The sequence below is a fragment of the Limulus polyphemus genome, unplaced genomic scaffold, assembly GCF_000517525.1.
Source record: "Limulus polyphemus unplaced genomic scaffold, Limulus_polyphemus-2.1.2 Scaffold470, whole genome shotgun sequence".
Taxonomy (NCBI): domain Eukaryota; kingdom Metazoa; phylum Arthropoda; class Merostomata; order Xiphosura; family Limulidae; genus Limulus; species Limulus polyphemus.
The window spans coordinates 508,802-524,850 of record NW_013666080.1 but is presented as its reverse complement, the minus strand read 5'-3'; the positions used below and the strand labels follow the sequence as shown (position 1 = coordinate 524,850).

General features: G+C 32.9%; 1 protein-coding gene across 1 annotated transcript in view; it reads right to left on the bottom strand.

Moving 5' to 3' along the window:
- Positions 1–16,049, bottom strand: part of LOC106458484 — a 37,367-nt gene that overhangs the window by 12,295 nt on the left and 9,023 nt on the right. Inside the window, exon 4 of the mRNA XM_013918003.1 lies at positions 4,825–5,145. Coding sequence (XP_013773457.1) covers positions 4,825–5,145 — 321 coding nt within the window. The remainder of the gene's footprint in view (positions 1–4,824; positions 5,146–16,049) is intronic.

Sequence of the window (16,049 nt, the reverse complement as noted above, 5' to 3'; positions counted from 1 at the left end):
CTCCACTAAGCTCGAACTCCCACCAACCCACAAAGCTCCTCAAACCATCTCACTGAAACCACCATTGTTCACAGATTGCTGCAATCTGTTAAGGCATTCTCCAGACCCATATCCTTCCACTTTCCGAAAATTGAGCGAGTCTTGATTCGTCTGAGAACAATACGGTCTTCCAAAAGTCCAGAGGCTTGGTCATCATATCACTTGCCCACTTCTTTCGTCTGACTATGTTGGCAGGTCTTAATAAGGGCTTCCGTCTAGCTGCTCTGCAACGATAACCCAATCTGTGGAGAATCCGTTGAACAGATTTCTAATCTGGAATCCATTTCGATGCTCCTCTTGACAGCCCTTTTTGTCCTCTCCGATAGACCAGGACGACCCGGACGCTGCTCAGTTGTTTCCTTGCCGTGTTTCCTGAATGCACGATGATTCTGTTGACTGTCGAAAGCAGGATTCCCACATTCTGCGAAATTTGCCGCTGACTTATTCCACCATCTGTTTGACCAACTATCCTTCCTCTAACAAAATCTGACAATTGGAGAGAACCTTGAGTTCTAGGCATGTTGTAGCACAAAATAATTAGTGTGCGGACCATTTTCATTTATACAGTGCTCTGTGAACACAAATTAGTTGGCATAAATCAGTTATATGACGAAGAATTAGGTGTCTATTTACTTGTGACCACTCAGTGTAGATAGAAAAATGGATTTTGTGTAGTGTCAGATTTTTGGATTAAAAATTGTGCTTATAATTGTAGAGAATTAGATTACCAATATCATTGTTTGAAAAATTATCACGTTTAATGGCAGATTCTTCTTAGAAGAATGGTCGAAGTGTATTAATATCACTGTTGGAAACATGCTTATGATTCATGGAAGATTTTTTTATTTAGGTTTAGTTATGTCAACAGTGCTTTGGAGATCTTATCCAAATTATTTATCAGTTTCTATTAACCTGCCTAGTTTTTTTTGTTAGAAAGACTACAAAATATTTCACTTAATTTTGTGATTGTTTGTTTGTAATTGAGCACAAAACTACACAATGAGCCATCTATGCTCTGCCCACCACGAGTATCGAAACCCGGATTCTAGTGTTGTAACTCCGCAGACATAACGCTGTGCCACTGAAGGCTAGTTTTGTGAATTAGTCATTAAAAGTTTAATTATGGTAGAAAGATGCACAGCTGAGTTTAAAAATTTCAAAATATTCCATGGAATTCGTTGCACCTTTAATTCGGACCACGGACAGAGAGAGTACATGAGTAATTGTTTCATACTAGTGGTTCTACTTCGGTTTAAATTTATAGCTTATATTTTTTTGCAGACCGTTTGATTAATCTTTTGCAATAATTTCTTACAAGATGCTACTTAGTTGTTCAATCCTTAATTGTTCTTTATTTAATGAATCCTGAAGACATATCAAAGCTTTTATATTTTCAATTTCGTTAACTATAAAATATTTCCTTTTGTTGTTTTTTGTGAGGTCAGACATTTTCTAATTTATAATGAAAATAAGATATGTATTGTGAAGGTCAATAATGTCAATGAAGTGTCAATAATGATGAATAAACATTCGCATTAGCATTTGACCTTAGATTATTACTGAAAACATGTCCAAGGATAATAAAATTAGAGGCATTCTCAGCATATCGGAAAGCAAGTTAAATGTTTATAAAACCAATTTGTGTTGAAAGTCGTTGAGTTTACGAAAAAAAATAGTGTAGTGTTTGTTTGTTTTGAATTTCACGCTAGCCGTCCCTAATTTAGCAGTGTAAGGCTAGAAGGAAGGCAGCTAGTCATCACCACCTACTGCCAACTCTTGGGCTACTCTTTTACCAACGAATAGTGGGATTGACCGTCACATTATAACGCCCCCACGGCTGAAAGGGCGAGCATGTTTGGTGGGACGGGGATGCGAGCTCGCGACCCGCAGATTGCGAGTCGAGCGTCCTAACCACCTGGCCATGCCGAGCCCCGACAATATGATCTTGTTTAGAAATTATAAAAACATAAACCAATTAATGAATATCATTGTAAAAGGTAGGTTTGTGTAAGAACTCTTTTTCCAAAACGCTAGTGGTTTGAGCTTGAAATAGGAATGTTTTGTGTTCTGCAAAAAAATAAGAATAGAACAATGAGCTTGCAGGATTTAATACCAATAAAAACAGCTCTAACAATTATACTGTTAAAATATTTTTTTTCATTCAGGGTAATTCTGTATAGAAAATCTAACAGAGAATGTAGAAATATGGGTATTTTAAATTACTACATTAATTATGATCCAATGTTGTTCCACGGAAGACATTACTATGAGTTGAGCTATAATTAATCTGTGGTTGTACAAAGGTTAAACCTAATGCCCATAATATAGCCAACTTATTTGTAATAAGAACAGTCCTAAGATAACAAGACGATTTTTAAAGAATAATTCATTATTTTTCCTTTTCATTTTGTCATCTAACGTATAAATAAATCTGATTTGCACAAAGGCAGTCAATGAATCGGGTAAACATTTTCAGGAAAAGAATCTGATTTGCACAAAGGCAGTCAATGAATCGGGTAAACATTTTCAGGAAAAGAATCTGATTTGCACAAAGGCAGTCAATAAATCGGGTAAACATTTTCAGGAAAAGAATCTGATTTGCACAAAGGCAGTCAATGAATCGGGTAAACATTTTCAGGAAAATAATTGTATATTTGTTTTACAGAATTAGTTTCTTTCCAACCGTAAAATATCTAATTAATATTTTTATCCTGTGTTGGTTGTTTTGAATATTTAGCATTTTTTTCCCTTTTTGCGTATTTACACATAAGTAAGAATGTGCATATAAAAGGAAACAAACTTTAAATGTAAATACTTTTGTTTAAATCAGAATTTGCTGTTTTGTTTAGAAGAGGAAGGCCCCACCCAGTGGCTCACCGGTAACTCTGAAGGTTTCGATACCTATGGTGGGCAGAGCACAGATAGCCCGTTGTGTTGCTTTGTGCGTAACTACAAACAAACAAACAAACAGTACGGGAAATCTCTCCATCTCTCTCACTATTCATTTTTAAAAAACACCGACATTATTATTGTCTTGCCGAATAGGAAATTCAACTAAATAATTTGTAAGAGCAAATAAAATATAAAAGGGTGAATTTAGGTTGTTAAATACTTTAGTGCGTATGAAATAACACTTCCAAAAATGTTAAACTGAGAAAAATACCTTAATTTACCATTTATAAAAAAAAGAGATCTTATGTGCATTTCAAGAACATTAAGTTTAATCGAGGATCACTGTATAATAATAGTAAAGTCTTAGCGAAAATATACTCCAAGAAGTTGGACTTATAGTTCATTCTCGGTTACTCGTTTTCTTAGAGTAGATATGCTAAGCCTAATAATTAAGAGTCATCCTGGCAAAAAGATTCATACTTGTCAGGCAGGCGTTAGTACTGCTTATATAGGGATGGCTCAGATTGTTCATCGAAATGGTATTTTAAATATCTCCTCAATAGGTCATCAGAACTTTACAACACTATACAGTGTTTCTTTTTATAACAATATCTGTGTAAAGACTGAGTCACATGTTCTGGGAATGTCTGTAAATATCATAGCAAAAAGTTTGACTTTATTGTTCTTCTTTTTATTACATGATAACTCAATAACCAAGGTAAGTATTATTAATAACTAGTAGTGATAACAAAATCCTAATTCTAGTGTAAGCGATGTTATCATTATCCCTTGAAGTTTGTTTTTTTACAGACATTTGTTGCCCCTTCAAAAAGCTTAAGTACAGGGTGAAACAGGAATTCTCAGTCAATTATAGTTAATAAATATTACAGTTGGAACCTAATTGTATTTAGAACTTGGTTATAAAGACATCCTTCCTATGTCTATTAAAACACTGTATTAAAAAACAATTAAACAAGTAAAGAAAAACTTTAAAAAATATTTAAATGTAGGGATGGCGGATACCAATCCTTCAAAAACAATGCAAAGAAGATAGTAGGACTGACATTTGCACCATCCCTACATAATAGCACAGGCAATAATTAACACATAGCAATATATATATATATTCAATCACAACTGAGTTTGATTTATTTTAGTTTTGTCTGTTAACATTCTACGATACTGGTTGTTTATTTTATTATGTAGGGATGATGGAAATGCCATCCCTGTTATCTTGTTTGCATTATGTTTGAAGTATTAATAGTAGCCATCTTTACATTTACTTCCTTTTTTTAAGTTTTTCTTTGCTTGTAAATATAGCACTTACGCCTATTCAACAGGATGTGTGTGCTACTTTTATGCGGAAATGTGTAAAACGTGCATGTTACGTTTGCAAGGCAGCTTGAAAAACAAAATATATGCCAGAGCAGTCGTGCGCGCAAAGAAATATTATTTCTATAATCATGAGGAATGTTTGGAGCCAGAAGTTAGCAGTTATTTCATTGGCACGAAAAGTGAACATGAAGTTTGTAAAGAAACAAACGCGAAGTCTTCCCCAAAAAGGAAGCTTTAGCTTTTATTTTCAAAATATTTTCACTTGTACGTTAACAAAATATCAACACATTGTTATGAGAGAAAACCAATATAAACATTTTATTCAACAACAGCAAAATAAATACAAAAAATGCACATTATTTTGATCGTTTGAATTCCAGACTTTTTATCTGAGAACTAAGCAACAGTTACCAAACTACACTATATCTGGATGATTGTGCGATTTTAAGCTGCTTTAGCGAATGTAACCTTCACCTTTTCTCCCACGACATACCGATTACTGTAGCTATGGAGAGAAGTTCGATTCTTGTATTCTTAGTGGAATTTGACGGCTTTTACAACTGGGTGAGCATAAGGAGCGTAGATGGGAGCCACGTGTTTGATAACAGGAGCATGCTTGTAGACAACAGGGGCGGGATTGGCAGAGACGGTAACGTCAGCAGGGTTCTGATTATCAGTTCCGGGCTCATTGGTGTCAACTTCGGCACGGAAACCAGCACCATCAGCAACGTATCTCACCTGACGCCAGATGCCATTAGCGTCAGCATAACCATAGCTTCCACTGACAGCACCGCTTCCATCTCCGCTCTCTTGTCGGCTCAGCTGAGTACCGAATTCATCAGCGGTCTGGAAGCCGAAATTGTAGGGCTCAGGAGCAGCCTAGGATAAAATGACAGTTACTAATAAGGATTATCAATAGATGTCGCTAGTAGAACTACAGGTTTCTACAAGATGCATGTATTATTAAATTCTTTGTATGATTAGTATATACAACTCTGTCGTTTGTCTTTCTTATAACGAGTTTAGTGGCTAACGATAGAGCATAGCAGTTGAAAGTTTGTGCTAATTTTCTTAACAATATTATACAAAACATTATTGACTTACGTCTATGGTTGTTAGGTTAAACTTTTAATTTATCACAAAAAATGTTTATTTATTTACTTGGGTAAATGCTACATAAACACATTATGTGTATATGTTTCTTCATTAATTTCTGTACAAAACACCAAATAAACTAAAAAATACAGTTACCGACAAAACGTTTTTGTGAAGTAGCATATAAAAGTGGAGAAAATAATAACGACATTATAAAAACGTTTGTTGTAAAATTAACCTCCTTGTTATCCATGGGGACAGTTCGTGCTGTAAAGTACTTGTTGATGTTACTAAAGCATATATTTCAATGATATCATACATTTTTGATACTGTCTGTGAAAAACAAATATATGCTATGGCTTTTTTGACTTTAATTAGTGATACATAATAATAAAGATATGAATACTTTTATATGAAGAATATATTTTATACTTACGTAATAAGGATCGGGATGGTATCCATAGGGAGCAGAAATGTAGCCACCAAATACTCCAGCTACGACAGTAAGGAAAACCACAGCCTAGCAGAAAGGGTTAGGGGATATATTTTATTGTTTATATATATCACATTTAAAAAAACGTAAGTCAAAAACTCAATTTATATACATATTTAATAAAACTGAAATCAAGTCAATGTTAATAGACGTCTTTACTTTCTGCTGATCAAGTGAAACGAACACGTGTTATAGTACTTCTAGAAGAAAGTAATTTCGAAGAACATCCAGTTCTTTCTGACATTTTCCGACCTTTAAGTCTCTTTCAAAACTAATTAATTGTCTGCAGTTGTGTGTCTTGAGCAAAAACTAATGGACAGATAAACATTCATAACCTCAACATTGAAATGTAATAATGATTCAAAGTAATTGAAACAGGAAAGAGAGTGCACTCAAGAACAATATCTTTTACAGAAGTGTCATCATCCTTTCTTTAACAAGAAACTTTGTCTAAACACAAAGCCATTCTGATTCCAAAGCCTGAAGGTAAATATGTATTTTACTACTTTTCGACTATTCTAGCCTAATTCAAACTTCCAAATAATTCTACTTCTGCAACGTTACCGAATAAGCATAAGATGCTAGAATGAAACGTTATTCAGTAACTAAGGAAAACATTATTATATGATGATTATTTAGGCCTAATACTATAGCAGTTGCAATTTACTGTTTTGGCATCCTCGTTGCAATAATTAAGGCTTTATATTAAATATATTATTTCCCGCTAAATATTAAGGTCAGAAAACAATAATATATTCACTTCCCTGAAGATCAAATCTCGTATCACCACAAGAAGTAGCTAAACTCACCTTCAGCATCGTGAAAGATGAATTTGAATGTAGACCCTGAGTTTAACTTTAAAATGTTGTACTTGCTTCGAAAGCTCACATGTCCCTCTCTTTCCCTTGCTCTTATATATATACTACAAAAAGAGGGCGCAGGCTAGATTTTTTTTCCCTCTTGAAATCCAATAACTTAGGTGAAAGTATGAGAAAGAACAATATGTTCAAACTAGAATATAACGTGACACGATTATAAGTTTAGCATAGCAGACACGTGACCTAAAATGTTCAATTTCACTTGATTTTTCTGTTGCTTCTTTTTCTGCACCGTCAAAAGGGACAGGTTACGCCCTTTGTAAAGTAAACCACATACCTGCGTTTGAGTTGTTTGACATTGGATAGAAAAAAGGTAAAATAATGATTACTAATTTTCATTATTTAATGTTTCATTTTAAATCTGCTGTTTATATAAAGATAATATTAAATTGTAAGATATATATAAAAAATACTTGGAAGTTAAATTATTGAAAATTAAACACCTTGTTACTTATGAGAAAATAGAGTACGGCCGGAATAAAATATATTTTGCACCACTCCCTGCCTTCTGGCGATAAAAACATAAGATAAAAATGCGACCTATATCATCTAATGAAAAATTTTTATCTGATTTTATTATCTTTTACTTTTGTTGTCCGTTTTTTTTTTTGCGAGTTTTACATTTTTTTTAAAATAAGGAATGATAGTGTAAACAATTCTTTGCAAGCACTTTCTTTAAAATAAATGTTAGAAAATCGTTTAAAATCACAACAAAGTCATCAAATCTATAATGCAATTATGAATGTTAATTTATGACCAGTGTGACAATAACTGACTTTATATAGCGGCAACAAAAAGAAACTTTTCTCTGTAATATGGAATAATGAGTTTAAAAATTGTAGAAAGCTAAAAAAAAACCGATAACTGAAAGTATATGATCTATTTTTAAATACATTGAAAAGAGGAAAATTGTCTTTTTGATCGTAATTATTACCTAATGTTGACTCCATACTATTGGTCTAAACATTGCAATTATTCAAATCAAAACTTGCCTACTGTAAAAGTTGCTTTATTGTATTTTTAAATTAATTATGCTGTTCAGTATGTACTCTTAAAACCTGTACTACAATATTCATGATATTGTTACATAGTATAACGGAATCAAAGTTTTAGTTGATTTTGGTTTTTAAGGTTTTTTTTTTTTGGTGGTCAGCCCGAAACGTCGTGTTAATAATAAATATATGTTTCTAAGTAGTTAAATTATTAGACCATATCATTCGTGTGATTGAAACTCTGAGGTATGAGTACAAATCAAATAATTAACCTGCACATAAGGGGGACGTATCTGTATAGCTATCTACTTAAATGGTTAAAATCTATGCACGTGAACTGGAAGACATTTTAATATGTACTTTGTTTTTCCAGAAAAATATCTATCTAGTTCAAAGATAAAAAATATGATGCAATTATGCATAACTTAAAGGGCTAGAAAAAAGCTATACACTATGCACATGTTTAATCTATAATTACTAATAATCACTCATATCTATCGCAGCTCCTATATATATGAATTACGGGGGAAATCTGATTTAAAGAAAGCCAGGTTTAGTTCGAATTGGGACTCGTAATATAAATCACTACAACTATATCAACAGAGATATTCTAATTATATTTTATCTTAAAACGACAGTTTTCAAGTTATGAATATCATAAATGTTGCTTAGTATCAAGTTGGTTGACCAAAGTGATTATAAAAAAAGAGATTTATCAATAACAACGAATTTTCATGCTAACAGAGTACTAGATCACATATGTTTTAAATTATGAATGTAAATGAAGTTATTTCTTAACAGAGTGCCCCCCCCCTTCAGTGGCACAGCAGTAAGTTTGTAGACTAATAGCACTAGAAACCGGGTTTCGATATCCGTGGGGAGAAGAGCACAGACAGCCTACTGTATAACTTTGTGCTTAACTATAAATACAGAAACAAAACTTAATGGGGCGACAAAGCATATATCTTGGAAACTATAAATAAACCAAAGTTGTCTGTTAACAGAAGGTAGAGCGTGTAGGTTATGAATTACGAATAACAATTTAGAAGAGTGTTAGAAGAACGTATGATATATGGGTTACTTACTGGATGACCCCATAAATGCGTTGGTGTAGTCAAGTCATGGTTAGTTTGCAAGACTTGACCAATCCAACTTCACAATGGATAGTAATTGTAATGGGTTTATAATTGTAAGATTTTTATTTTTATTTTACCGGCTGGTCAAAAAAATTGGTCATCATAGCCAATCAACATGACCATTGAAAGGAAATACATCTGTCATGCGATACATTTTAGCCCTTAATCTTTGGTGACCAATCAAGTTAAAAGACGACCGCCTAAATATAAATTCCTTCAACTTGGGAAAGTATAAGTTCCTTCAACGTGGTTAGTATTTGACTTTCTCTAATATTACACTGAAAAAGACATTACAGAAAATTTTTCTCTTCAAGAAAGAGGGGTAAAAGGTTTTTTTCTCTATCATACTCTGAGAAAAAAAAAGGTAGTGAATTAATTCCTTTATGGGAGTAACAGCTCTGCTACCACAAATACACCATTATGAAGTAACAAGGATTATACACCTTTGAGAGTGTTCAAATTGTGTTATTCCTCTATACACGTATGATTTTAAGTATTCACCAAAGGGTATAAATTTACACCTTGTAAAGCTTACGATTTTTCAAGTGGTAGCAGAGCCGTAATTCCTAAATTGATAATATAAAAATAAATATTAAAATTTTTATTGCATTGTTTGTGGAATTGAATTATAAAAACAGATAAAACACAGTTGTACTCAATATGAAATTGTACTATATTTCCATCACAAGTAAGGGGTGTTGCAAAATAAATTACACTTTCTCCCCGAGATCATAACAAAGTAAAATAAGATTTTAATTCAATCAAAAAGTAATACCAAGTATCAATATCGCTTGATTGGGCCACCATTGTTCTCACGCACGAGTTTTAATCGATTTGCAAAAGATTTCAGCAATGCAACAAACATGTCTGTTTATATGGTTGTCTCTTGAGCACATCAGTGAGAACATGAATCAAGGTTTCACGTTTGTGTTTCTCGCATTCAGGCAGTTTCCAACATTTCTTCTGTGCACTGTTGAACGAAAGCTCCGACCTGAATTCTCGGAGCATGTCTGCGACTAGTTTCTGAGCCATCCCGACACGAACCTGAGTTCTAGTGAACACCATGATTCAAAAGTTTTCGCTAGAAATGAAATTCGAAGAGTCAATCACCCAAGAGTACGTTGAAATGACGTTTTCTCTTAGTAAAGATATTCGAGGTCCTACCAAGTTCGTTATTACTTCGGGGGAAAAAGTGTGATTTATTTTGAACACCCCTTATATGAGAAAATCAAATTAGGATTACAATTTCTAACCTGAATTAAAACAAAATCACTACATACAATTAATAAAGTAATATATATTCTAGTGTACAATGAACTTTCAGGATTTGGAGGAATGTCACAATTTTTAAACAAGATGGTGTTATCGATGTGAATATGAAATCAACAGAAAATGTTCTATTACGGTCATTGTACCAAACACTTTCTTCCTGTAGCACATATTAAAAACCCAGTAAACATGTAATAAATATTTTAAACATTAGTTAAGGCCAAAGGTTTCAGTGCAATTTATTTTTCTACAAATATATTCAACTTATTGCTCAAGAAAATGTCTTCTCCTGTGTACAACAAAATCAGTTTAGGTGGCTAATCTGGATCTGATACAGAATATGTTCAATACGTTTAACAAGATTATGCTGTTAAAACATATATCTGTAATAAGCAAACAGAATATGTTCAATACGTTTAACAAGATTATGCTGTTAAAATCCGTAATAAGCAAACCTATCTTGAAATATCTCGTATATGGGTGAATCTCATATTTTATGAAAGGAATACCTTTTCTCATATTATTTGTAATTTTTCAATCTCAGTGAATAAAATTGTATCTATAACGTATATACATCATTAGTATTAACTTACTTTTTCAATTACTACTCATAACCTTACAGTTTACTATAGTATTCAGATTATGTTAGTATAAAAGTTTTAAGTGTAACTACTAAATATACAGGTTACAGTATTTACACTATCAGGTAGTCATTCTACTGATATCAGGATTCACGAGTCTTATTGTCAACAGTAAGAGATGCAGATCCCAGATTACCTATAGAAACAGAAAATATTAAAACTCTGTATTACAAATTATACAAAGTAGAAAATAGGTTAAGTTGAGCACATTATATTTAGTTAACTTCCTCCAAACTAAGATGATCGAGATATTTAAAATCAAACTATAAGTTTAAGCACTTTGAATTACATACATTCAGAGATACGCAAACTATATATTATCTGGTAGTGGCAAATACATATATAGTGTTTAACATTGTTATCTGATAGAAACAATATAAATACTGAAGATTTATACATAACTTCTCCAATACAGTCAGCAAAGGTTTAATTTTTTTTATTAGTGCTGTAGCAATTACTCCATAGAATCCAGGGTGCCCAAAGTGTAGCAACTAAACATGTTTATCACAATTTATAACAAATATGCACAAACACTCATAAATAATTCCATAAATAACAACTTAAAAGCACAAATGGCATGCACTATTTGGCAGTTAGTTACATAAGTATAAATAATCTGTTTAAATTCCCGCGGATTGATATGTACATGAATAAGTAACCACTATCAATTCTAGAATATAAATACATTGTTAGATTGTTGAATGTTGATTTAAATACTAAAACGTTATTTACCTTTAAAACTTGTGTACTTGAGAATGATCACACTAGTGATCGAAACGTCGTACCTGTTCTAAAAACAAATTTTACTTACTGTAAAAGTTGTAACTTGTAATATCATGTATTAATCAGTAAGTAAACTCAAAACGAAACTATAAATGAACTTCTAGCTTGGTGACAGCGAGGAAGGTGGAGGTTTCAAGAATAACACCCTTTCTTCACCACTTACTTAGTTGTAATTTGAATTTCTCTATTCATATAAAAGTATAGTATTTAGCAATTAAAAATAAACTACACGTGGTTAATTATGAAATCACTTAAAAGCGCTATACTTTGTTTTTAATTATTCAAGAGTACATATATAACGGTAGCTATATCAGGTTCAGTCAACATTCTCATATAGTACATATATAACTGTAGCTATATCAGGTTCAGTCAACATTCTCATATAGTACATATATAACGGTAGCTATATCAGGTTCAGTCAACATTCTCATATAGTAAAGTTTCATCCATAATAATGAATTCTATTTAAGTATGGCAAACTGTTTTCTCAATTGTTCAACCGATCATTGTTTACTATTCACTATAGGTTACTACATTTAATTAAAAGGTTCTGAAAAGTTTTTCAAATTTTGATTAAATAAATATTATTACTGCATTCCAGTCTTTTTAGTAGTACCTTTATTTATATTATCTGTTTGGATAACTTACATTGTTTCTGTTTCTTTTGAATAGTTTTCTTACAGAGTTTCAAAGAAATATGACTGGTGGTTATGGCGTTCGACTCGCAATCTGAGGGTCGCGGGTTCGAATCCCCGTCCCGCCAAACATGCTCGCCCTTTCAGCCGTGGGGTTTTTATAATATGACGGTCAATTCTATTATTCGTTGGTAAAAAGAGTAGCCCAAGAGTTAGTGGTGGGTGGTGATGACTAGCTGCCTTCCCTCTAGTCTTACACTGCTAAATTAGCGTAGATAGCCCTCGTGTAGCTTTGCGCGAAATTCAAAACAAACAAACAAACAAAATAAAATAAAATCGAATTCGTAAAGGCTATAAGGTGGGGAGATTGTATACAAAAGATCTACATCCTAGTCAAAGATAAAAATGTTTTATAATTAAATGTTATCAAAAAAAGAGAAATTATATGTTTTTAAACAATAAACATGTTACTGTCGTAAAGCTGTCACACTTAATTTCACTTAAAATTTGCAATTTTGCTATCACAATATTAAACATTGAATTACCCATATTCTACATACTACAAACAATAGAATTATTCACGGGAGACCTATTCTTTTCAATGTCGTTAAATAATAACTTCACATCATCTATAAATAATACGAAAACACAAAGCACAGTTTAATAGCTTTTACATGAAAAGGATAGAAACGTGTCTTTACTACTTTGGTTATTATCTTGCCATTTAACAGATCTGAATCAAATATATTTACGAAGCCATAAAATTATTGATATTTTGCCTAAAAATGGAAAAATTATATTTTTTAATGCTTTTTCATAAACAAAAATTAGAGTATTGGGCCTAAAATACTGTAGCATTCTTACCAATTGCTTTATATAAACGCTAGGCCTAAACTATGTAGGACTATTTAATTTCTTCTCTTTCAACAACCACTATGCGTAATCAGTAACAAGCCGCGGATCTTATTTTTCATGTGTTGGCAAGAACGCATAGTTTTCTTTTATCGTATGCTCGCAAAGGTGATGCAGACATCTTCTCAACGGTTTCCATCATCGTAAGATACACAGAAACACGGTTCGGTGGCCATATTGATTTAGTTTATTTTGACGAGTAAAAAAAAACAGCACGTGGCTTTTGACAAGGTATGGTGAAGGTGCTTAAAATGTTAAATACCCATCTGTATGGCTTTAAATCACTTTGCTATGTTAAAGTATTTGAAACATTGAAGCCGACAATTACCAGTTACGCTATATTATCACCCAGTAATTATAGGCCTGTTAGCCTTACATCAGTTGTGGGAAATGCTTTGCAAAGTATGATAAAAGATGCTTTGCAAAGTCATTTAACAAAGTTTAGAATTTTATTTGATAGTCAACGTGGTTTCAATAAGGGAAAAATCTTGCCTTACAAATCGTTTGACTTTCTTTGAAAAGATTACTGCTTATATAGATGAGAGTAAGGGTGTAGATTAGGTATGTATAGATTTTCAAAAAGCCTTTGATAAGGTGCCACATAAAAGGCTTGTAAAGAATTATCTCAACAAGTGTGGGGGATAAGTTAGCAAATTGGAAAGGAGAGTGGCTGGATGGAAGAAAGCAGAGGGTTGTTACAAATGTAGTTCAGTCAAGCTAGATTAATGTCACAAGTAGGGTACCTCAGAGCTCAGTCTTAGGATCCTTTGCTCTTTTTGATTTACATCAATGACATGGATGAAGAAATGGTCAATAAGTTATTTAAGTTTGCTGATGATATTAAGATCTCGGGTGTTGCTAGCTGTGAAGAGGATGCTGTTGCTTTACAAAGGGGATATAGATCATTTAGCGAGTTAGGCAAATAAATTGCAGATGGATTTTAAATATAATAACTGCAAGATAATGCATGTGAGTTATCATACTTTGAATTATAAGTATAATTTGGATGGGAATAACCTTAATTGTAATGAAAGAAAGGGATCTTGGTGTAATGGTTGATCACCCTCTTGAGCCATCCAAGCAGTATGCTGTTGCTAGTGATAGTGCAAAAAGGATTTTAAGTCTTATATATACAAATATATACAACTAAAATATAGGGCTAAAAAGTTTCTATTATTACCCAAAGGGCTGTAGTTAACCAATTTATTTTCATCTTAAAAGACACAAATGTACTATTAAGCCTTACCTTTGAAAGAAGTGGGGATTGATAAATTATATTTGTGTATGGATCTCTATATTTAACCGCCTGATGACTTATATAGTGGCTGTAGTTAGGGTTGGAATGAATGAAGAGAATCTGCTTTGTTTACTCGTCAAAATGCTCAGCCTCGTTTTCGCGACGACCTTGACACACCATATAAGGAAAACCCTGTCTCTGTGTATTAAAAACAAAACAAAAAACAAGCTTAACGCAAAGAATGGCAACAGTAGAATTCCATTTCAGGCTAATAGACGGAAAATGTTATAATAATAACTAAACTTATGCTCGAAGATTGTACATTCAATATTTTGAATAAAATATTTCATTCAACAAATGTGATGTTCCTAAAGCTATTTCTTTATTAACATTTTTATATATTTGTTTTGTCATTGTTTTTTTGCATCATATAATTCCGAACACTTCACCTTTTGTATAGTTTTCTAAGTAGTCAGGCCACTTGGATGCTTCTTCTCGAATATTTTTAGTATTGTGAATATAATATTAGGCCCTAAATATCTGTGTATAGAGTTATGGTGATACAATCTTATTACTTTAAATAGAATATGCGCGATCTTTGTAATATTCCATCAATGATTTTTGTAATTTGTCTAGAAGATTAGGATTTTTATAATCGAGTACCCCCCCCCCCCGTGACTCAGCGGCATGTCTGCGGACTAGCATCGCTAGAAACCGGTTTTCGATACCCGTGGTGGGCAGAGCACAGATGGCCCATTGTGTAGCTTTGTGGTTAACTTCAAAGAAACAAAAAATCTCACGAATTTTCTAAAAATTGTTTTTCCTTTGGAGTGTAATAACGTTCAAGCATATTTCTACATGTCTTGCAGTATTTTACCTTCACTCTCAACGATCTCCTGCATCACATTTGATTCATACGCAGTCAAAAAACAAACATCATTCTCACCTGTGGGATGTAGAAATGTTCAAAAACATGGACAAGTTTGAAAAGTATTTCAAGCCATTTTAGATTTGTAGCAATTTCGTTATTATCAAGCCCGCTTTGAAGTAAATGTTCTAAATAAAAATAAGGGTATATCTGAAACTGATAAGAATACTGTTAATTTACTCATTCAAGCTCAACTTAACACAAAACGTTTACTGAAATTACGTTATTTCGATGAATATGACAAAATTATTAACTCTTGAATGAATTTTGTTTTATATCTCATTTCAAGTATTTCTTTTTCTATGAGAATATTCTTACAGTGATCATTAAATATACAATTTTAACTCCAAAGTCGCCCCCCAGCAGCACAGCGGTATGTCTGTGGTCTTACAACGCTAGAAACCGGGTTTCTATACCCGTGGTGGACAGAGCACAGATAGCCTATTGTGTAGCTTTGTGCATAAATTCAAACAAAAAAAACTCCAAAGTCTACCGGTGGGTCAGCTGTAAGTTTACAACTTCTAAAGCTAAATTTCGGGGTATTTTTTGTCTATTCCAATATGTACTATTTCTACAAGTTAATGATTATACTTTAATTAAATTTGTGAGTCACAGAGAGGTTCTGAGATCAAGAATACTTTAGAATTCTTATTGAATATTATCTATTTTAGGCCCGGCATGACCAATTGGTTAGGGTGCTCGACTCGCAATCTGTGGGTCGCGGATTCGAACCTCCATCACACCAAACATGCTCGCTCTTTCAGCCGTGGGGACGTTATAATGT